Source organism: Cygnus olor, chromosome 6, assembly GCF_009769625.2.
Source record: "Cygnus olor isolate bCygOlo1 chromosome 6, bCygOlo1.pri.v2, whole genome shotgun sequence".
Taxonomy (NCBI): domain Eukaryota; kingdom Metazoa; phylum Chordata; class Aves; order Anseriformes; family Anatidae; genus Cygnus; species Cygnus olor.
In genome coordinates this window covers 25,367,096-25,388,723 of record NC_049174.1, presented here as the reverse complement: position 1 = coordinate 25,388,723, position 21,628 = coordinate 25,367,096, and the positions used below count along the sequence as shown (strand labels likewise).

Sequence of the window (21,628 nt, the reverse complement as noted above, 5' to 3'; positions counted from 1 at the left end):
TGTGAGATTTGTTCAAAATGCCTCACTGTATGCTAGCCTCTAATATGGAGCAATTAGGCTGTATATTAGGGAAGGCATTTACGAAGGCTATTCCAATCAGAAAAAAAATCTTCCTGTAAATGTGTGGCAGGTGGTGTGAAGGGAACATTAGTTTCTTTGGGGATTTGCTGCCTCATTTCTCCCCTTACTACTGCCTTCCCTCTCTCCTAAAAAGTCCTTGCAGTCCTCCCGAGGCAACTGCAAGGGAGTAGCTACAGCTGCTGGAGAGCCGAGGGGCAGCCCAAAGGACGCTCACCCTGCTCTCCCCAGCTCTGCGAGCCTTGGTAGGCTTCTTTATTCATCAGAGCGGTCTCTTAAAAGACTTGGATAGTTTTAGCTGGCCTTTTAGTCCAGTGACAAGTCCGCATTTGTGTGTGTGGCTGGGATGAGACTGTCCTGCAGACTTAACCCCAGTGTACTCATAAGCTGTTGATGTTTTTGTGGTGAGTTCAGATAGGAGCGAAGTGTAATTTATTTTTATAGGTTTACTTTGCTTGCCTGTAATGACCAGTTAACAGCAGGAATTAGTTTTAAGAATTAAGCTGTCAGGTTTATTTCTTCTGAAATAAATTAATTTCCTTGCCTGGATGAGCTTAATATATGGTGAAGGGTTCTCATTTGGAAAGGGCCTTACAATATCTCTGCTGCTTGAATCGTTACCAGCAGAGTTTTCATTATCAAGTTTATCTTTCTAAATACTTTATGGCTTCAATTTTTATTATCCTGTGAAAGGCAGAGTAGGGAACTTACTTTAAAGGGCAAATAATGAACAGAGAAACCTACAGTGGAAGATTGCTTGTCTGTCTGTCTGCTCCTTGTGCCCTTTCAGAGGGTGAGTTTGGCAAGTGGTGCCACCTTTAAGTTATCAATAAATGAATCCAGTGCTTTGCTGTTGAGGTGTTGTGCTGGTGGTGGAGGTGGCTTCTGGGGTCCTGCCTGCTTGTGGTTAGCAAGTGTTCTAGCACGCTTCTGCTGAGTAGGTGACTGCATCTCAGCTGGTAACTCCTTTTGCTCTGATCTTGACCAGAAAGTGTCTGTAATATCCTTTCCTGATGCTTGCCTTCTGTAGGTGACTTCAGTAATAGCCAATGTGACCATATTTTTTAACCCACAACCCCTCGATCTTCAGTGCTCTGGAATATAATTACCTTGCCTAGGGAAATCTCAATTTTGCATCCATTTTGCTGTTGTTTTTTTTTTTAAATACTAATTGCATCCTAGGCAGTCATCTGCTTGCTATGCTATATTCCTGTGCTGGACAGTCTAACCTCTGTTCTCTGGCATTTTTATTGCTAAATTGAAAGTATAAAACCTTTCCTGGTGGGGTAAGAGTGTGAGAGAAAGCAGTACAACTTCTCCTGCCTTTCCAAGGCAAAATTTTGTTGATCTGGTAATGGAGAGGGGGGATTTTTTCTTGGAAGTGGAATAATTACGGTCTAATCGAGAAGGAATCCTTCTGGTGGTATTTTTCATAAACTCTCAACAGTTTCACCTTGAGGCAGCCATGCTGTTGTCTCCCTCTTTCATATTGCAATAGGGGAAAATTGATTTTCAACACCTACTCAGGGCAATGTTCCTCCAAGCTGGTGTAGGAAGTGTAATTCATATCTCCCAGTGCCAGCTGATCCACCTTCCTTCACTTCTTTTCCCACCTAAGAGAGATGGTAGGAGGCACCACTGTCTCCCACCACTTTTTTTTTTTTACCAGGTGCAGCATGGTTTTGAGGAAGAGGCTCTGTGCTTGCAGCATAATCTCCAATAGCTGGAAGCCGAAGCCAGATTTGGGATGGAAATGAGGAACCGTGCAATTTTTGTTGCTGGGCTTTTTATGTTAAATAAAGACAGCGATTAGCTTAAAGAGCTTTCCTGAGCTCGTGCTGGAGTCTGTGCTGTGGAAGATGGGGGTATATTTTTCAAAGGTTAACTTCAGGAGCCCAGCTCAGCCAGGGCTCCGTGTAGCCCTGAGAGATGACTCTGGGAGCCAGATGGAGCAGAAATCTCCTGTCCTGCTCCACTCTGGAAGTAGCCCCTGGGAAGTAGCAGCTTGTGGCTGGAGTTAGCTTTAGAGAACATCTGCCCATTCCCCAGAGCCTTTATGTCAAAAGATGTGCTCTGGTGTGATCAGAAATGAGGGTAGAAGCATGTTTTATGCAGGAGGTCTCAAGAGTTATCTTCCTCGAAGCCCCGTGGAGGCAGCCTGTGGGACTGGGCGGTGTTTCAGCCTCCTCTGCTCTGAGTTCCCTCCGCTGAGGCCTGTTGCTGGCTGGAGGCAGCCCTTCTGCTGGAGCTGGGAGAATGGCACCAATGCAAAAGGGGGTTCCTGGAGCTTGGTTAAACTCTTACCAGTTTGGTCTGATTTATCTTAATGTAATGCAGTGGTCTGATTGTCTTTTTAGAGGAAAAAAGAACACACCAACTTGTACTTCAACTGTCTAAAAAAATGCCATTACGAATCTTCTGCTGAGCAGTTTCGGTGATGCTGAGGGAAATAATTATGTCAGCATGGAAAAAAAGATGATCAAGAGTCGGATTTCAAATGCTTTTACCTCTGCAACCAAGGCAGTCAAATACGGAGCTGAGGCTCAGCTCGCTCCGTGTGCATCCCCGTGTACCAGGCTCACGTGGCTGATCAGGAGTTCGCTGGTATCCACAAGAATCGCCTGCTAGTGATCCAGGCTGAGCCACTCCGTTTTTCTGAGTGCTGACAGCTCTGCACCGGGACGTCCGTGCCTCCCGTGCGTGCTCTGCGGCACGTGCAGGAGGTGCTCCCCAGAGATGGGGTCGCTACCGCTGCAGTCACGCACTGATCGAGTTGTAGTCCCCTTGGGGCCCAGCTGAGTGGGGCCAAAGAGCTGCTTCTAGGCCAGGACTTTCTTCTGCTTGTGCGTAGTGGGATCAGGTTTGTGGTGGTGGCAGCGGTGGGGATAGATGCTGTGCTGCTCTCCTGTCACCGGGATGAGCTGCGCAGCCCACGCAGCCGGGGCGTTGGGCTGCAGCTGCATAAATGCGGCACGACTGCACTAACCTAAACCAATGAAGTGTTTTCTTCTAATTCCATATTTCTAGTTCCTTAGAGTTTTTTTCCAGGCTGACCTTTTACAGCCCTGTAAAGCCACGAAGCTGTTTGCTTGTTATTGATCCCTAAGAAAAATAATGCTTGGTCAAATCGAATCTACCTTTACGAGTACGGTAACAGGGTAGGGGCAGTCTGAATTTGTGTATGTGTGCATACACAGCCAGCTGGTGAAAATTAGAACTCAATGTAACATTAAAGATGTTGAAGCTGCTCCTGCTGCTCTGTTAGGAAAGCATCAGGTATCGAATCTGTTGTCTCAAAGCATCAGGACTCTTACCTGGGAGGGCAGCGCTGCTGTTCAGGAGATGGATGGTTTCGAGGTGTGAAAAAAATCTCAGAGCAAGTACTGTGGAGAAAACAGAATACATAAAATTTCTTGAGCCCCTGGTCTTTCCTAAGGTGAATTTGTTGTAATAAGCAGAAACCTGGAGCTCTGCTTATGGCCCGGGTCCAAGGCAGTGAGGTTTTGTGGACTGTTAGGACCAGTAAGTGAACGTGGAACCAGCACGGCTTGAAATGCATACCTGTGATTGTGGGGAGAAAAAGCTGCTTTCGTCTTGGTTTGCACCCTCCCTCCCTGATGGATTTGTGGATGATTTCCCATCAGATGTCTGCAATGCAGACGGCTGAATTATGCAAGGGAATCTGCAGCTGTTGTAGTTTATGCCCTCGTACAGTGGTAAAAGAGCTGTAAGCTGCCTCGTGTCAGGCTGTAGAGTTACTCTCTTACATACCGTATAAGAAACCTTTATGTAGTAAAAACTTAAGGCAGTAGAGAATAGACTGGTGTTCTCACATAGGTGATGAGAGGGCTGGGGCTGTGTGTCCTTGCTCTGGCTTCAAGGGTTAGCATCTCCCCACCATGTTCCTGCTTTTATATGTACAGGTGTTTGGGTTCAGAGTTAAAAACAGGGTGCGTGTAAGGGCTGGCTGCTCTGCTGTGTTGAGAGGTCACTGCTCCTCTGAGGCTGAGTGGAGAAATCAAAGGGATTTCCTCTGGAGTTATTTACTTAGAGTGAAGGTGCATCTGAATTTTTTTTGAGAGAATTATTTTTCCTTGGAGGTGTCAGTAAGTCCTCTCTGAGTGTAGCCTGAACTGCCGGTGACCCACTTGCTGAGAGCAGGACACGCGTTCTGCTTCAAATTTGTTTTCTCATCAGGCCAATGGAAATATTTTTGGTATGCACCTATAAATGTTTGTGGAGATGGCATGATACAATGAATAGTTGGTACGCGATAACAGTACCCAAGCAGTCTGTCGATAGCAGACATTTAATGATTCTTTGAAATCTTTATTTGCAATTTAATTTGTCTCTAGGGTTCTTCATGTCAGAAATTCCTTATCCACAGTTGCCGGGATGTTGGCATTTATCTCTTGCCTGTCACGTACATTTCAGATCGTCAGCCCATGTTGTGTTAAAATGAGAGGACATGACCAAAAGCACAGCGTTTATTTGTATAGCTATAATAACTCGAAAGAAGCAAGCAATAAATGACAGAGGCAGAGTTTTACGTTCTGAGGACAGCACTAAGACGGCATTTGCAGGAGCTTAGCTGGGAGTGCTTGGCTGCTTCTCTGCCTCTCCTCTGCAGGCAAAACTTGGTTTTAGCAACGGAAGTGTTCGAGTTGATTCCCTTCTGAAAATGTTTGGAGCAGCTGCGCTTGGTCGTGCGTCTCTGCTGCGATGCCAAACAGGCTGCTATAAACACACACATGTATTTGAGGGGGGAAAAAAGGTTGCTCAGTGCAGTCGGTGGCCATCCCTTTGCCGGTGTGCTGCTCGCCCTTGCACATTAGCCTTGCTCTGTCCACGCTTGGCCTTTCCATCTGCGCTGTAGTATGGTCGTGCTCTGCGATGGGCAAAGCGCTGGTGAGTGCCGTCCTCTGCCCTGCGGTGGCTTTCTGGAGGGAGGTGTGTGTGGAGACCCCAGCCCCCATCCTCCTGGGTGCAGCTGAGCTGTGGGATGGCAACTGCACTGAGGGAAGGAGCTATTTATCTGCCTGACTATGCAGTGCAAACGAGAAGATTGATTATAAATAAACCGGGAAAACAGAATTCTTGCTTCATTTAGGCAGCTCTTTTAACCAGTTAGCAAGAGCCTGGCTTGTACCGCAAGTCCTAGCGCCGATTTGTAGGCTTTGACTTGTTCGTCCTCTCTTGTATCACTCCTCCTTTAGTCTTACTCTGTGTGGTTTTTCCTTTTTAAGCAACTTGGACCCCGCAGCCTGGGTCTCCTGTTGTGCAGGTGGAGCCAGATGAGATATCAAGAGGACAGGTGAGGTGTCCAGGACCTACAGGCCCCCAGGGGTGGTGTCTGCTGCAGGACGGAGGGTAACTGACTTGTAATTCCCTGTCCTCTGAGAGAGCAGAAGGAGGCTGTGGGGGTCCTCCTGTGCCTCCAAGTCCCTGCTGTCCCTTTGGTGTTCCCACCAGCCCTGACCCACAGAGGTTCAAAATAGGCTGCAGGGCATCCTTGTGTTGGCTGTGACTTTCCCCGTCTCACCTGGGACTGAATGAGTTGCTTCCCTTGCTTCATCTTTCAGGTTTAATGTCAGTATACACTTGACACAACAGTGCATCTTTTAAGAGCACATCTGTCAAAGGTGCCCACTACAAAGCTGGGGTTTCCTTCCACAATCCCAGCTGACTTTATGCAGCACTTTGGAGCATCTGGGCTAAGGGCCTGTAGGGTTGTTATTTTCTCATTTGTTTTATGAACAGAGAATCTCTAAAACTAGAGAAGTTTAGCGCAGAGGGATACAGCTGCTGCTGAACAACATAATGTGGCAATCAAAAGAGAGGCAGTGACCTTGGTATTCATTTAAATGACTTTTTCATTGGCCTTGAGAATTTAATGGCAATCCTCACAGGATTATTGAAAGGTAGGATAAATAATCATAGGAGAGATGAATTGATTTGCAGTGTGTAGATCTGACTTCTGACTCGTCTCTCCCCCTCCCTGCCGTGGTAGGCAGAAGCAGGCTGTAGCACGCAATACCAAAATTCTCATAAAGATGGCCAGATAAACGTCGTTTATCGTGGGAGAAGCTCTTGAGATTTGTTGTCCCTGTTTCAGATTCAGTTTAACGTGCTGGGTTTTTTTCCAGGCTGACATATCATGCTGTCCTCTGCCAGGGATAGAACAAGCATTGCATGATAAAGATTTGAGGACTTCACTTTGCATTTAAGTGCCTTTAAAGACCTGATCCTGCCTTCCCTTTATTTCAAGCATGAGTTAGCAAGCTTTATGGAAGTCTGTAGTGCTGTATCTGTGTGATGTTTGTGAAAGAACCCAGAACGCTGATGTTTCATAGTCTGAATATCTTTCCCTAAAATTATACTTCCATGAATTTCAGATGCTTTGGATTTATTTTTTTTATTTCCTCAGCAAAGTATGCCTAGCTCATTTCTTCTTTTCTCTGCATAGGTATGTGGGAACTCAGGTTGTTTGATGCTTTTGGTTGATCAGATCTAATATTAATAACTGGGGAATATAGTGTAGATTGTGTGTGGGTACAGTATCTAGCGCACAGTATGAAGTTTGCTCAGGCTGGAGGACACGCAGTATAAAGCCTGCCAAGGTGAACTTACCTCTGCAGAAAAGTCTTTTTTCAAACAAATTTGAGCTAGCTAATTCAGTGAAGCTCCCAGGTATCTGAGCTGTGATTCGAGATGCCCTTTACTTAGAAGTGAAGAAGAGCACAAAATGAATAAAGTTCCTGCTCCGAAAAGGAGAAATAAATCAATTCAGGCAGGTGTCAAAGGGAACTGTCAGCCCATTCCAGAAAGCCATATGCCTGCAAGTTTTCTGTGGGTGGCAAATAAATCATTTTGCCAGCCTCTTTTGTGCCTTTAACCAAGACGAGCAGTGCTGAGACAGTGACTCTTCCTCAGCCTTTTTCAGCTCCTTCCTGAATTCACCTCTGAAGCTCTTGTATCAGGTTCCCAGCTTGGTCACACGTGCTCTCACTGCCGTGTAAAACCAAAGCAAAACTTCATCCTGCAGCTGAGACCCTTTTTTGGCTGCTCCTACCACAATAAAACATTGGCTTTGCTCAAAAGAAGTATGTGAGGCTTTTAATGCAGCGATCACTGTGCAAACAGCTAGGCAGCGGGGACTGGAGCTGGTGTTTGAGCTGGAGTTCGGCGTGGGATCAACAACAGTTTGGGTATTTGCATAATTCTCAGGTGGGATTTGGACACTCTTCAAATCTGTCTGCCCTGCGCTGCAGTCACAACCACGGCCCGGCTATAAGCATGCCTTGCAAGCGTTTCCTGGTGTGCTGCAGTGCTTGGAGCTCTGCAGAGGCCCCTGCTTGCTCAGAGAAGTCGCACCCTGCTGCCCTGTCACTTCTTGGCTGTGAGCAGTCTTTGGCCGGTTGAGTTCAGGCTTAGGTTTTTGCCTGGTTGGCTTTTTCAGTCGGCCCGTTAGTGGGGATCAAAGTGGTTCCAAATTCCATCCTTGCTTGATTTTTCTTTTAGACAATGATGTAAAAATAGTCCCAGTCCCTCTGTCCGTATGCCTCAGGAACTGCTACTGCCGAAGCTGTATTGAAACAGATTGCTAGCTGTATCTTCTGTTACAACTTTCAAAAGCTCAGCAAAGTCTGGGCTTTCAAGTGCCCGTTCCAGCAATACAGCTGAAGAAAGAAAAACAGGCTGCTGCTGCAACCAGGAGGAAAAAGCACGGCGAGGGCTTGCAGAGTGGTTGTATTGCGTTGGGGCCAGAAAACTCAGAGCGCCTGTTGGGCCACGCAGTGTGTCTGGTTCCAGCTCTAGCGTGTTTGCAATCGGCACACCAAGGCTGGGTGTTGATCCTGGCTGCTCCATCCCTTGGGCCAGGACTGAGGGGCAAGGAGGGGGCTGTCCCCAAGGCACAGCATTCCCGTGCATCACAGCAGGACCCTCACCTGGTCCCAAAAGCTCAGCTTGCCTGAAAGCAAATGGTGAAACCGTTTTAATTTGCACCCAAATAATTTATTTTAAATCTGTTTTTCTCGTGCACTCATTTATTTTACTTTATTGTAACGTCAGCACTCGGCAGTGAAGTAATGGCAGATCTCTCAGGAGAACTTGCACGAGCGAGAAAGCACCATTATCTTGGTTTTACAGGCCCCGCTTATGTCGAGAACATATGTGGTGGTGTAATTATGCTGATGTGATTAAATCAGTGCAAATCCTTGCTGGAGGGACGCTCCGCACTGCTGTAAAGCGGGGCTTATTATCAGCGCAGTTTAGTTCAAATTACACGACTCAATTAAGCTGTGCTCGTAGAAACCTCGGCTTAAAGTCAGGAAGTCACGTGAGGGTCTGTGTCGGATTTTTATTGCAGATAAAGATTTGGAAACTGAAATGGGTGAGGTCGCGCCTCATCCAAGAGCATGCTAGAATTGCTGAGCTTGACAAGTACTGCCCATAGTGCTTTCTGGGGGGGAGGTGATCTGGGTGAAGATTTCTTTCTTCAAAGTGTAGTGACCACTTTGGAAAATGTCCTAAATCATTGTAAGCCTTTGCAAATAAAGTAAGTCAAATGCATACTAAGTTCTAGTAAATCTCTACCACATGGTTTTGGATTTTGGTAAGGCTGGATGGGTCAATGAATAACCATGGAGTGTACAAATTAACTGGATTTTTTTTTGGCAGGGTGTGGGCACTGTAAGAAAATGAAGCCAGAATATGAGAAGGCTGCAGAGTTTCTCCACGCAGCCAGTGATGTAAGTTAATTTCCTTTATTATATCCTTCTAATAATCAGTAATAAATAACTGGAGTAATAAGTGACTTTTATCCCTACAACAAATTCAGCTGTTCTCATCCTCCCACAGGACCCTTCAAAATGTGCTTCCAAAGTACAGTCTCATCGCTAATGCATGAGCCCTGCCAAAGTCTTAGAAAGAACATTCTGTCTTGAACAAAAACAAAATCGAAAAATGTTTATGTATTCTGCTGCAGGCCTTATACGTAATATGATCAAATCCAAAATGGATTTTTTTTGCCTTATTTAAAGGCACTGAATATGAAGAAACACAGACTTTTATTTATGAATTAGATTTGGAAAAAAAAGGGGGTTGATCCCTCTTTCAAGCATCTTGCTTTTATGGTTGCATCATTCCATTAGCATCATCTTAAGTGCTCCATCAACATGGAGCTGGAGAGGAGAGACCTGATAATATAAGTATTAGTATTAGTGTTATTGATTCAGTCTTGCTCTCTGTACACCATGCAAGAATAGAAGCAGGATTAATCTCCCCAAACTCTAGACATCTTCAGTGGAGACATCGAGTCCCTTTATAACCATAAAGGAGAAGGAGAGGGGGATGTGCAAAACAGGTGAATCACATCCTACAAGTGATTGTAAAAGTGGTCCATGTGTAGATGCCCGTGAGGTAGGGAAAGATGAATTTGCCTTAAAGTAAATTTGTCTTTAACAATGCCTATTTGTCTCGGGAGAAATGGACTTGTGGGTGGAAATGCTGTTCCTGGGAGCAGCTCTTAAGCATTACAAAGAATTGTCTACAGGGAATCTTCCTCAGAAAGGGGAGGAGAATGGGTAATACACTGGTTACATTTAGTCCTTAAGATGTCCCTTCCTGTTTTTGCGTCGGGCCTGTGTGTCTTTTTGTGTATCTATACTGAGAACCTGAGAAAGCGAAGGCACCTAGGTCATGAGTAATTAATTTCCCCAAAGTCCAGTGCTTCTTGCCAAAGGTGTGTGTACATGTTCCCATGATTTACAGTCAGTGTTCTCTGTTTTATGTTCTCTGTTTTAGAGTCCAGGTGTCCTTGCAGCAGTAGATGCTACCGTCAACAAGGCACTGGCAGAAAGATACCACATCTCAGGCTTTCCTACTTTGAAGTATTTTAAGGATGGAGAGGAGAAATACACCCTGCCACACCTCAGAACGAAAAAGAAGATCATTGATTGGCTGCAAAAGTAAGTTTTGAGGGTCTGAGATAGTATTCACGTTCCTGGCTACTGCCTCCTGAAGACTGCTTTGTGAGGAAGTAAATCCTAAAACCTAGCTTTATCGGCTGCCTAAATCCCTTGCTAACAAAAACAAATTGAATTCCAGTATTCAAAGCCCTACAAACGTGTATGTTAATTATGGTCTCTAATACACCAAATCCTTTATTTGCTGCGGGGTTTTTCATAGATGTCCTGGTAATTCTTTCCCAAAATAAATATTTTTCAAATGCATGCTAAGCCTCTCTCCGGAGAAGGAATAGCAATGGCTCTGAAAAATAAACAGAACATTTGTTGTTCCCTCTTCATACTAAGCAGCAGATTTCACTGTAAGTAACTGGATTTCTGTAGTTGTACTTTTCTCCTTCCAGCATTTCAGAGCCAATGCCTAGACTGCCTGCTACACGGGGCTGAAAGAAAACACGGGGCTGAAAGAAAGGCACACAGACCAACTGAAACAGCACCTTTGTCTGCACTTCCCTGCTTTCCTTGGGTGGTGCGCTAAAATATGCAGAATTTGACGTATGATGAAAATAATTTCATTTCAAAGAAGAAAATTGCTGGTACAATTCTCTCTAAATATTTTGGAGTAAAATATGTATAACTTTTAAGTAGTGTAAGCCAAATATATTTTCTGCACTATTCACTGAAAAAAGCAGTGTCTGTCCTTTGTGAAGTCATTTAATCATTAAGTGCAGATGGCATGAGGAATGCAAGCTTAATTTTTCCAACTCCTATTTGGTGGGGGGGAAGGGGATTGTATCTGACTGCTTCAAATCAAGTAATAAGTTTGGCCTGGCAGCATCTTTGTCACATGTTGGGAAGTTTTTATCTGTATCCTACATTTACACACAGTACCCCCTTGGCCTCCTTGCTTACTCAGCTTCAAGTTGCTGTGTCAGTAGCGGATGTTAAATCACTGTCCTAGTTCCACCAGTTTGCTGGGGTATTTTGAAAAGTGTGTAATTTTTATTGGGTTAAACACTCAGGTTGACACCGTCTATTCGTATTGGCAGTGGAATAAGCAGGGAGGAAGAGGTTGTTCATCCTTTCCAGATCCGCCTGTGCCTCTGGAAGATTTCTGCCTACCGCCTTCGGTAGCCAGTAACACAGGGGCAATACAGACTTCTTGTCCCCTAGCGTAACTGCTAGATGCTCTCCCAGCTTGAAGTGCAATGGTGTAAGATGCTTGTTTGCTGACTTGAGATAAAATTGCGACAGCTCCACTAAGCTGTTGGAAATAGGGATGTATGTGGGGTGCAGGCTGGAGATAAAATTTCAGCTTGTGAAAATCTATCCCAGTGAGTGGTCTAGTCGCAGCAGCACGAGTTTCAGCTCTGCTGCCTGGTTTGTTTGTGCTGTCTGTAGTCCGTGCTGCCACACGATATTGTTACCAGTATCTGGGTAGCTTATTCCAGGTCAGCATGAGGAGGTCTGTGTGAGATGAACTCACACCTCTGGCTGTAACTGTAATCGATGATAGCTCACACTGACTGTGTGCATGTGAAAATTCAGATCAGCTGCCCTAATTCTATCGTTAACAACTGGCAAATCGATATCGATGGAAATATGATGGATATCCACCAACTGACCTTGAGAAGAACTTTAAAAATTTAGATTTTCTTCACTTAGTTTTTATGTACCTGATACAACTTAAAATGTGTCATTCAAAGTGACAGGAAAGTCTGAAAAGCTAATTTATTACCAAGGTGACATATGAAGGTCTTTATATCATGGCTCCATTCTGATGATTTTATATAAGTAATCACTATTTAAGATACAGCAGGAATGAATTTAATGAGTCTGAGAGAAGTCTGTGAGCTGGTGAATAGCAGAAGTTTTGTTAGAGGTGCTCTGGATGTGCAGGATTGCTCTGATCTAGTCAGTATGTGCAGTCATAATTGAAACCTGACATTCGCTTTATCAAGGTAAAATATTCCAGTTCAGTCCCCCCCAGTCTTCCAAGTGGAATGATGCTGATTATTGCATCCTGGCTTTAATATCTGAATTCAAGAGAAGGTCATGAAATTCTTTATAGAGGTTTGTGTGATGGCAATAAAGAGTACAAAAAGGATGTTTGAATGGAAGACGCTGTCCTATATTGGTTGCCTTTTGATTCCACCTGCTTGCTGTTCTCAATTCATGCCTACGGATGACACAGTGATATTAGAAGCAATGTTCTTTTTAGCCAGATGTTGGATGTAATGTAGGAGATCTTTGTTCTGCATTCCTATTCATATGCTTCAGTGAGATCGTTGAAATTATATTTTTACTGAGTTTTAGAAATTAACGCACATTTTTGTTATTACCTGGTATTGGAAATACTGAGCCTGTTTTCCTGCTGCCCAGGCACCCTGATGGATTGCTCCACCTTGGTTCCCTCAGAGTACTAAACAGGATGTGATGGCCTTTTGCATGCTTCCAGAAACATTCTCAGACTAATCTCATTCCATTCCTTTTCTAGTCCTGAAGCACCACCTCCACCTGAGCCTGCATGGGAAGAAAAACAAACTAGTGTTATCCATCTTGCTGGAGAAGACTTCAGGGAGTCCTTGAAGAAGAAGAAGCACACCCTTGTCATGTTCTACGCGCCATGTGAGTAAACACCACTCCATGTGGTTGAGGTTTATAAACCCTACAGTTTATGAACTCCTAAATTAATTCCCTCACTGTTCTCAGGTTTTGTGAGGGTAAAGAACTGATTCCAAATATAACTGCATGGGGCACTATTGTATGTATCTCTATAAACTGGAAACAAAACATTATGCAGGGTTTGTTTAAAGAGTTCTTGTGTTAATGCAGACAAAGCAGGCAGGGGAACAAAAAGGAAACGGATTTATTTTCCTCTGCTGTATTTTATGGTCCGCATAACAAAATGTGATCCGTTATAGCAGGACAATGGGCACAGAGAGCCTGGCCCATTAGTGCAGCACTTCAGTAGTGAAATTGATATAGTGGTGTAGGAGGAATCACCCCCCAGAGGAAGAGAACAAATTTTGATGGAATAAATTTTGTCCATAATAAGTCTACATTTAAATCGCTACTTAGAATATGGACATTCATCCTTCCAGATTATTTTGCATGAATCACATGCATGCTTTCTTTTTGAAGCTCCTAACAATATTTCTAGCAATGTTCTGAATCAAGCCCTTTGTAAGTTAGGTGAATGAAAGAGAAATGCTACACATACACTCCTCCCCCTTCCTATTAGATGGCTTCTGTAGGCACATGCCATTTCTAGGCACCATTTGTCTTTAGATATGCCTGTGATTCTCGTGGTATTGCTGCAGCTAGCAGACTCACCTCTTCCAGCTTCCTCTGTTGTCCCAGAGGCAGGCAGAGTCTGTACAGATGCTGAACTTTTAAGGGTTTGCCGAAGGGAGAAGATAGTCCTGGCACTCGGTATCAGGTAGTATTAATTTGCTTTTATAGCACAGTGACTCAGCTCTGCAGTACGCAAGAAAAATTCTTCCCTATCAGATGGCCAGCCCTGCAATTCACGTATTACCTTCAGATAAGCATTACCAACTTGTTCCCACAGAACTGAAGGTATTTCCCAGAAAGGGAGAAAAAGCTCAGGTCCTTAATGCTTAGTGAGGCAGCCTTTTATTTTGCTTTTCTGTTAGAAAATTAGACATGAATGCTTTGGGGCTCCTGCTGGATGTGTGTGTGGAGAGAAGGGAGGGGTAGAATTCAGAAGGGAGATTTCTGGAAGATGGTAAAAGGAAAGGAAAAGGGACTTAATCCTTTCTCAACTCCAGTTCCTACCATCTATTGACTAAAAATTGCCCATGTGCCAAGAATTTGTGATTCATGGATCTCAACTGGTTAAGAGTAAATTGTAACTTTAAAATCAAATGATTGCATGTGAAATGGTGAGATTTAGGAGTTTGCCGTCTTGGCTTTCTGTGAAAGAGGGAGCTCTTTTGTTTGTAAGTTGCTTTTCTTTAAGGCACTTAAGTTCTTAGTCTTTTTTTAAGTACATGTTTAAACCAAAGACAGTACGTGCAAAGAGTACATAGCTCTCAGAGTTGAAAGGACAAGACAACTCGCCTGATGGGCAAATTATGACACCGCTGTTTGCAGGCTGTGGTGAGCAAAGGTCAGCCTGTCCGTGCCTGTAGGAATGGGCTGTAAAAGCAAGGTCTGCATGATGCAAGACTGGTCCTCTGAGGCTGCCTTCATACATATTCTTCTTGCACTGTTTTGGACACAGTGCTGCGTGAGACTACCTGTATACAAGACGGAGCAGTGTTAACTGAAACTACTTCTAGACTTAGCGCAACTCTTAAGCCGGCGTTGCTGTTGCATTGTTGGTATGTGGGTCATGCATAGCTTCTGATTTGGTGGACATGTTCTCAGTAAACATGGAAGCGCCCATGTGCAAAATACAAAGCGCCCACACAAATGGAGTGCAGCAAGCCTGCCCTTTGGTGGGTGCAGGGAGAAGTAACAGATGAGTATTTTAAATCCGTTTTCTGTGAAATAATTATTAATGCAACAGAACAGTACAAATCATTCTATTTTTCTGATTTTCTACAGTGATAATGTGCTAAATTTGATAGATTGGGTTTTGTTTACCGTTTTCTCAATCTTGAGACCTCTTGGAGCTTACATTGCCAATTAGTCTTAACTTGCTTATTTTAGTGCAGAAGGAGCCCTGCTAAAATTGCCAGGCCACATTAAATCAAATAATTTTCTGTTTCTATTCAGATCCACATCTCGGGTCAGTGCCGACTCACAGTATGTTACTCCATTCACTTGTGACTCCGTGGCAGTATTTGTTACACTTACACATATGCTGGGATATTTTAAGGCTGGGGGTGTGTGTATACATGCATATATAAAGTATGTTTATATATAAATATTTATGCTAAGAAATGTATCTCTCATCTGTCATTAGAATTTAAAGCAGAAAGTTGAATATTCTAACCTTTGTAAAGCTTTCAGCTGGAGTGACAAACCTTTAGGCAAAGGCCACAGATATATATCTTACATGCAAATTAAAATGAGATCTGGCTTTTCTGTGGCAACTTCTCCTGCAAATTAGTTAATATGTATAGGAGAGCCATCAATCTGCTGCTCTATAGATAACTCTGGACTGAGCTGAACGGTGCTTTAATGGTACTGAACAGTGCTTCACAGTGATTTAGCTCTGGAAAAGACGACTGTTACATCCACATGGAAAAGATGGGGAACTCATCACCCATTTTCAGGGTGATGGAGTAAAGCATAAAGGTTATTCCTGGTGCCTGTGGAATATTTTAAGGACTAAGAATGTGAATCAAAACTCTTGAAAGTACTGGGGGAAAAAAAATCTACTTCTGTGAACTTGACACTTGCAAAGAATGATGCCCATGATTTCACACTCCTATTCCTCCCCAGTGGTGTTCCTGTGCACTGCAGCGACTTGTTAGGGGCGGGAGGCAGCTGTAAGGGCAGGTCTTCATTACTAACTGGGGACAGAAGTGCCAGCTGGAGAAAAGCTAATGCTGCTTGTAACTGTCTTGGACCTGATCTTCATCCTGCTGTCCACTGGGTAGGTCTGTACCCTCTGTGGCCACCACACCACGCAGCCTTGACAGCTGGCATTTGGAGGGGGCTGCTGGCATCTGTGCTGCATGACACCTGGCCCAGCTCTTCTCTGGACTCTTTGGGGGTCCTTGTGGACCTAAGATTTAATTGTCATTACATCTCCCCTTATCAAGTTCAAAACCTCTGAAATAAGAGGAAGGGAATGATATAGCCTGCTGAAGTGAAGCGTGATGCAACAGATTTATGTCATGTCCAGGAGGCTGGCATGAAGGGTTTGAGAATTTAAAAGCAGTAGGGTTGTTGCATGAGCATTGAAGGGGTGTTCAGGGAGGCCTTATGGGATCTGTGTCTATTTTGTCTCTGTAGACCAGCCCTCGGAGTACTGGGTACCACTGGCTATTCCAGGTTTCCTTTTGTAACCAGTTAGCTTGGTTCAGAAATGGGGAGAGGAGACAGCTAGTCCGAGTGTGGTTTAGTGTGCACACAGTATGTGGGTGATCAGGATTTGGGGGATGTGGACCAAATCAGGATCTGAGCCAAACTAACAAGAATAGATCCAGCCTAGCTCAGCAGACACCCAGAAGGACACTAGCTGCGTGTCTGTGCTCTATGCCCAGAGCTGGTTTCAAGAGTTGCACCAATAATTGCCTAGCGTTTTAGACTGACCAGTTTGGATCAGTGCTGCTTCCGGGATTGCTTTTCATCTGGGACAGTTCTTCATACATTCTCATTTTTTGTTCGTATAGCTTATCTGAATGTATTTTATCTGCATTTTTTACTTTTACGTGAGCTCTCCCTACTCCGTTACCCTGGATAATTGAGATTTGACTTTGCCAATGCATTAAATTTTAACCTCCTCCTACTATAGCACTGAAAATGGTGCAAAATAGAAGCAGTTGGTTGTTGATTAGTTGTCAGAGTCACAAAGGGCAACGAAGTTCCAGTAAATAAAGTGTCTTCTCAGTTGGAGATGTTTTTGCTGCATGACTCAAACTGAATTAGCGAAAAAAAATGTGATTGAATCTTGAAGATGGAGTGAAGCTAGGTAAGCATATTGCAGTGAAACAGGAACACACAGATTGTTCCTCAGGAAGGCACTGTGAATTTAACCCAGACTTTTGTCTGGAAAAGCCTTTGCAGAACTACATGAAATTTCTTGCCAAGCAGACCCATACCAAATTATTGACCATCACATTCTCTAAGCAAACCTTGCATGGTTCTCTCTTGCTCTTTGCTCATCCCTGGGATTTAATGTGCCTATCTGCTGCCATAATTTAGGGACGTGACCATCAAGCTTCTAGCTTTTCTTGGATGATGTTCCTTCAAACTTAGGTTAGGTCTTTACTGCTCTTTTAGCAACAATTCAGAGCAGGGGATGCAGACTCCGTAGATGGGCAACCTGATCTAGTTGACCCTGTTTTGTGCAGGGGGCTTGGACTAGGTGATCTCCAGAAGTGTCTTTGGACCTCAGCAGTGCCGTATTTCCAGGGGCAGTAACACTGGAGATTGAAGTGTAAAGATGGCATTTTTTCATTGTTTTGTTGTTTTTTTTTCTGGTTTTGTCTTCCCATGTACTTCTGATTCTCTCTAAACAGGCAAGGCTTATTACACACACCTCCCACCCTAATTCTGGTACAAAGCAGTAGCTGTCCAGTGGTGGCTTTTAAGAATTAGAGACCAACACGTGCAAACATGCTCCTGTTGTTCAGTGGTTGAGATAGTTGCTTCCAAATAGACTACAAAAATGAATCAACTCTGTCAGAAGCAGGAGGTGTCTGTAATAAAGCATCAATAACATCCAAATGATGGGGAAGACAGAGCGAGAGGGGGAGGTTGCTTTTATTTATTTTTATTTTTTTTAAGATCATCCCTTTTTAAGGGGAAGGGCTTGGTGCTGAGCAAATTCATTCCATTCCTAACTTTTTAAAAAACAAAAGGTAAGTGTTCTTAAACAAAACAAAGAAGACTTGGCAGCAATGAGAAATAATAGGGGAAAAACGCTCCCTTTTAATGGCTTGTAAGGGCAGCAGTTGCCAATGTTATTAACTTGCCAAATGGCCTCAATTTGTGGGACTCAACAGGGTTCACAGAATGAATATTTTTAATAAATACTTTGCTGGGAGCTGATTTCTGGTTTTGCTTCTTTGTTCAGTGGTGAAACTTTTCCTTCACTGGAAATTACTTTTGTCAGCTGGAAAAGGTTATTCTCTGGTGAAGCCTGACCCACAGGGGTTACGCAAAGAACACCTCCAAATAAACGGTACCGAGGATGACTTTAATGAGGTATTTTTGTATTGTATTGAGTTAGCGGCTGTGCAGTGACAAATGGAGATGCAATTAAAACACATCAGCAGCCTCCCTGGCTCTTCACTTTTTAAAAAAAGCTTTTTCTTTTAGGACCGGAAGAAATGAATGAGGGTGCTTACTCTATTTTGCACTTGATGAAATCACAGAAGAGTCTGTGATGTTTATAAGTTTTTTTGTTGTTGTTGTTTTTGTTAAAAGGTGGGCATTGTTCTAAGTTGCTACTGGCAGGTGGCACCGGGGTATTGTTCTGGTGTGCAACAGAAACGTCCTTTGGCTTCCAGTTGAAGCAGGAATCTGACCGTGAGGCATCATCGCTGTCTGATGGGTTGTCCCCTGGCCACCTAGCAGTAAGAAATTGGATAGGGAGCAAGGTTTTTGGTTCTGACTGTAAATCAGTCCTGCCTGTCCCTGTGCATCTCATCAGCAGTGCATAAAAAGCTGAAGGCTACAGCAAACTTGCATTAATTTTACCCACAGGCTTTGTTCAAAATACCGATAATCCTGCTGCTCTGTTTCTGTATCCTGGTATGCTCCTCTGTCTCTTCACAAATAAACTTCCCAGTTTCTTCTGCCCAAGGTTTATGCTGAGGAACATGCATAGCAGAAAAGCCCTTAGCTGAGACTCCTTGCCAGACTGGGTCGCGCAGAGCGGGTTTTGGCCATTAATGCTAACAGCCCGCTCCTGTCTCCTTGCTCCTGTGGCTTGAGCTGCTTTCAAAAAGCTGTTCTTAAGAAAGCAGTAATGGTTCCTTTTCCTCTCTACCCTTTTTTGAAGTAAGCCGGGACAAAGCTGGCTGCTCCTTATCTCTGCCCTTGCACAGGAAGGTTTGGGTCTCAGCACCGGGCAGAGCCGGGTGGCGTGGTTCTGTGTGAAGGACGCACGGCGGCTGAAATACTCAGCAGTTGGGTTAACAAGGTCCAAATGCACTGAGCAGGGCAGCACAGATGCGTCCAGTGCCCTCTGATAGCCTCTGCGTGGCTCTCACCAAGTGGCTTTCCCATCGTTTGCAAGCACATCTTGTTAAGTTTTCATTAGGAGGTCGTACCAGAGTCTGAACAAAATGTGCGTGTTTGTAAATGAAACTTAAGCTATCAAAAATATTAAAAACATGCTGAACAGAAAGAGTCCATTCCAAGGCAAAAACCCTTGCAGGAAGGATTTTCTGGTTGTTGACTGAGGCAGGAGCGAGGTCTGGGCCCTCTGATAATGAGGCTTCAAATCCTGCGTGGGCTGGCATTGCAGAATTTCAATATGTCGGCTCTGCCAGGAACACTTTCCTCCTGCAGTAGTGGTGCTCCTGCTACAGACTCACGTTAGCGAGGTGCATTCCTGGCGGTGCAAATAGTGCTGACGCAACAGGGGCCCATCAGCAGGCTGGTTTTGATAAAGGGTGAATTTATAGAGTGGTCTCTGCAATCAGGCTGTCAGAACTGCTCTTAGCCCCAGTGTTCGTGTCAAGGCTCTTAATTAGTGAGAGAGAACACTTTTGTAACTGCTCTTAAAACATGAGTTGGGGCACTTCACTGGGCTGCACGTAGCTGTGGCTAGTGTTCGGAGCAGGCTGTCGTGGAGCTGGGCCATTAATCCTTAATTTATCTGGGTTGTCCAGTTCCCCTTGTTTTGTAAAACGGGATTTGTGTTTTAAATCTGTAGCAATCCTACGATGTTACAGCTGCTTGAATTGGTGCGAAGAATATTACTGGTGTCTGAATGGTTCAGGCTGGTGAGAAAGGGAGGAGGATTTGGAGCGCATCCCCTTGCCCTGTGAAGCTCTCCCGCAGGCGGGCACAGCCGTAGTGGTGCAAGGCCACGTACAGCCTGCCCGGGGTGCACCAGGAGACATTCACCTCCAGCTGTGCCACCCACCCTGGTGCGTTGTTGTCAAACGTGCTTCCAGTAAGACAGACGCTTTTGCTGGTGATGCAACGTGGTTGCAAGGGGGGCTGGTTTTAAGCCTCGCTCAGTGCAACCGTGATGGCGTGGTGTGAAGAAGCTCGGCCTTCCCTGCTGCTCTGCCAGACCGCTGCCAGCTCAGAGCAGTTTGCTTTCGGAGTACCAAGTGCGTTCACTGGCATGTTAGATGGCAGAATTATTTCATATGCTTTTATACTTTAGTTGTGTTTGTAATCAACTGAGGCTGATGTTTGGTTCCAAAACTGCAGCCTTACCACTGCTGTTGTCTGCTTTGGTGCCACGTGGGGCGGTGATGGACCTTATCTAGAAATCCAGGTCTCCTGGAACTGACACAGTAGTTGTGTTCTGGATGTAGCTACTGATCTTCAGCCTTTTCTGGCACACTGTGCAGCTTTCCCTCTTAAGGGATGGCTTGGTGCTGTATGCTAATTGCTGTCATCGTTAGTGATTCACCGCAGCCAGTTGTATCCTTGTCTTCTGGAGTGGGTAAAACAGTCCAAGGGTTTTGCACTGAACCTCTCCCCAGTTCTTACCTTTGCAGCTTGGCCTGTTCTGATGACTTTGCTGCCACTGCAGTTGCTCATTTCTAAGGCTGTGGTTTCCAAAGGTTTGGTTTTATGTGTCCCTGTTCTCCTCTGCATACCTCAAAGTGCTGCAGAGCAAACACATAGGTAAAGCTGGGTGCTAATTCAGTGCACGCCATATACAAACTGACCAAATATCCTTCAAGGGTTAATGCAGTTCAGCAAGCAGTAGGTGATTTCTCAGCTGCTTTCACACCAGGTAGAAGTTTAACCGCACAGGACTGTGGAAACCAGCAGGAGGAGTTTCTACTGTAAGCATGCAGCTGCGGAGCGCTTAAGGGTGTATCATTCCTATGCCAAATGGCTGAGAGGCAAACAAGTGCAGTGCTGCTGTGGAGAAGCGGTGTTTTTGTCCAAGATGCTCAAAGGCACTGAAGTAAATTGGCCCTCTAGCTCCTGTAAGCTTTCAGTAATAAGCTGGGTGCCTGTTGTCGTCTGCAGGAGGGAACTGCATCTTTTGCACCAGGAGTAGATACAACGATCTCTGTTTGGTGTTAGCACAGTGCTTCTTGACTTCATGGAGCTGTGCTAGCAACTAACATATCCCTGCAGCAGCCATGGGAGGTAGGTATAATTGTGCCAGATACACATTTCCAAAAATGAAGATACAGAAACTGAAACTTGTCTGAGAGCATTGTGGTGACAGCAGAGCCAGGGATGCTACTCGGGAGTTCTCAACTCTCACCTCTGTGCGCATTTTCCTTTTCTTGTAAATCCCCTCTTTCTCTCAGAAAATCATAGGAAATTGGTTTGAAAAAAATGTTTTAAGAGATCTTATAAAAACAGTACCCTAAAGGAGAGTCAACTATATTTAAATCCTCTAGAAGCTTCCTTCAAAGCCCAGAGCAGAATAGAAAGTCCCTTTAAAGTTGACAAAGTAATTGTTCAAATAGGTTAGGAAAACAAACAGGCAAACAAACAAAAACCCCACCACATGTTGTGAAATCAGTAGTAGGCTGCCTGTCATGGTTAGGAGTAACGAGGCGAGCCCTGGTCGACCTGATGCTTAAATGAAAACCTCATGACCTTTTTCATATCAAAGGACAAATCCCTCTCAATTATTAATACCTTCTGTCTTGGAAATATGATTATGCTATGTGTCAGGTCATGTTGTAAAATGAGCTTTGGTTCCAGATATTCAATTAGAAGGCCCTCCACTTTTCTACTGGAGGAACAAAAGCAAATTAACCTTTCAGTAACATCTCCAA

General features: G+C 44.4%; 1 protein-coding gene across 1 annotated transcript in view; it reads left to right on the top strand.

Moving 5' to 3' along the window:
- PDIA5 (protein disulfide isomerase family A member 5) overlaps positions 1-21,628 on the top strand; it is a 99,338-nt gene that overhangs the window by 57,934 nt on the left and 19,776 nt on the right. The window contains exons 12-14 of the mRNA XM_040562170.1: positions 8,761-8,831; positions 9,886-10,049; positions 12,544-12,674. Of these exons, the coding sequence (XP_040418104.1) occupies positions 8,761-8,831; positions 9,886-10,049; positions 12,544-12,674 (366 nt within the window). The remainder of the gene's footprint in view (positions 1-8,760; positions 8,832-9,885; positions 10,050-12,543; positions 12,675-21,628) is intronic.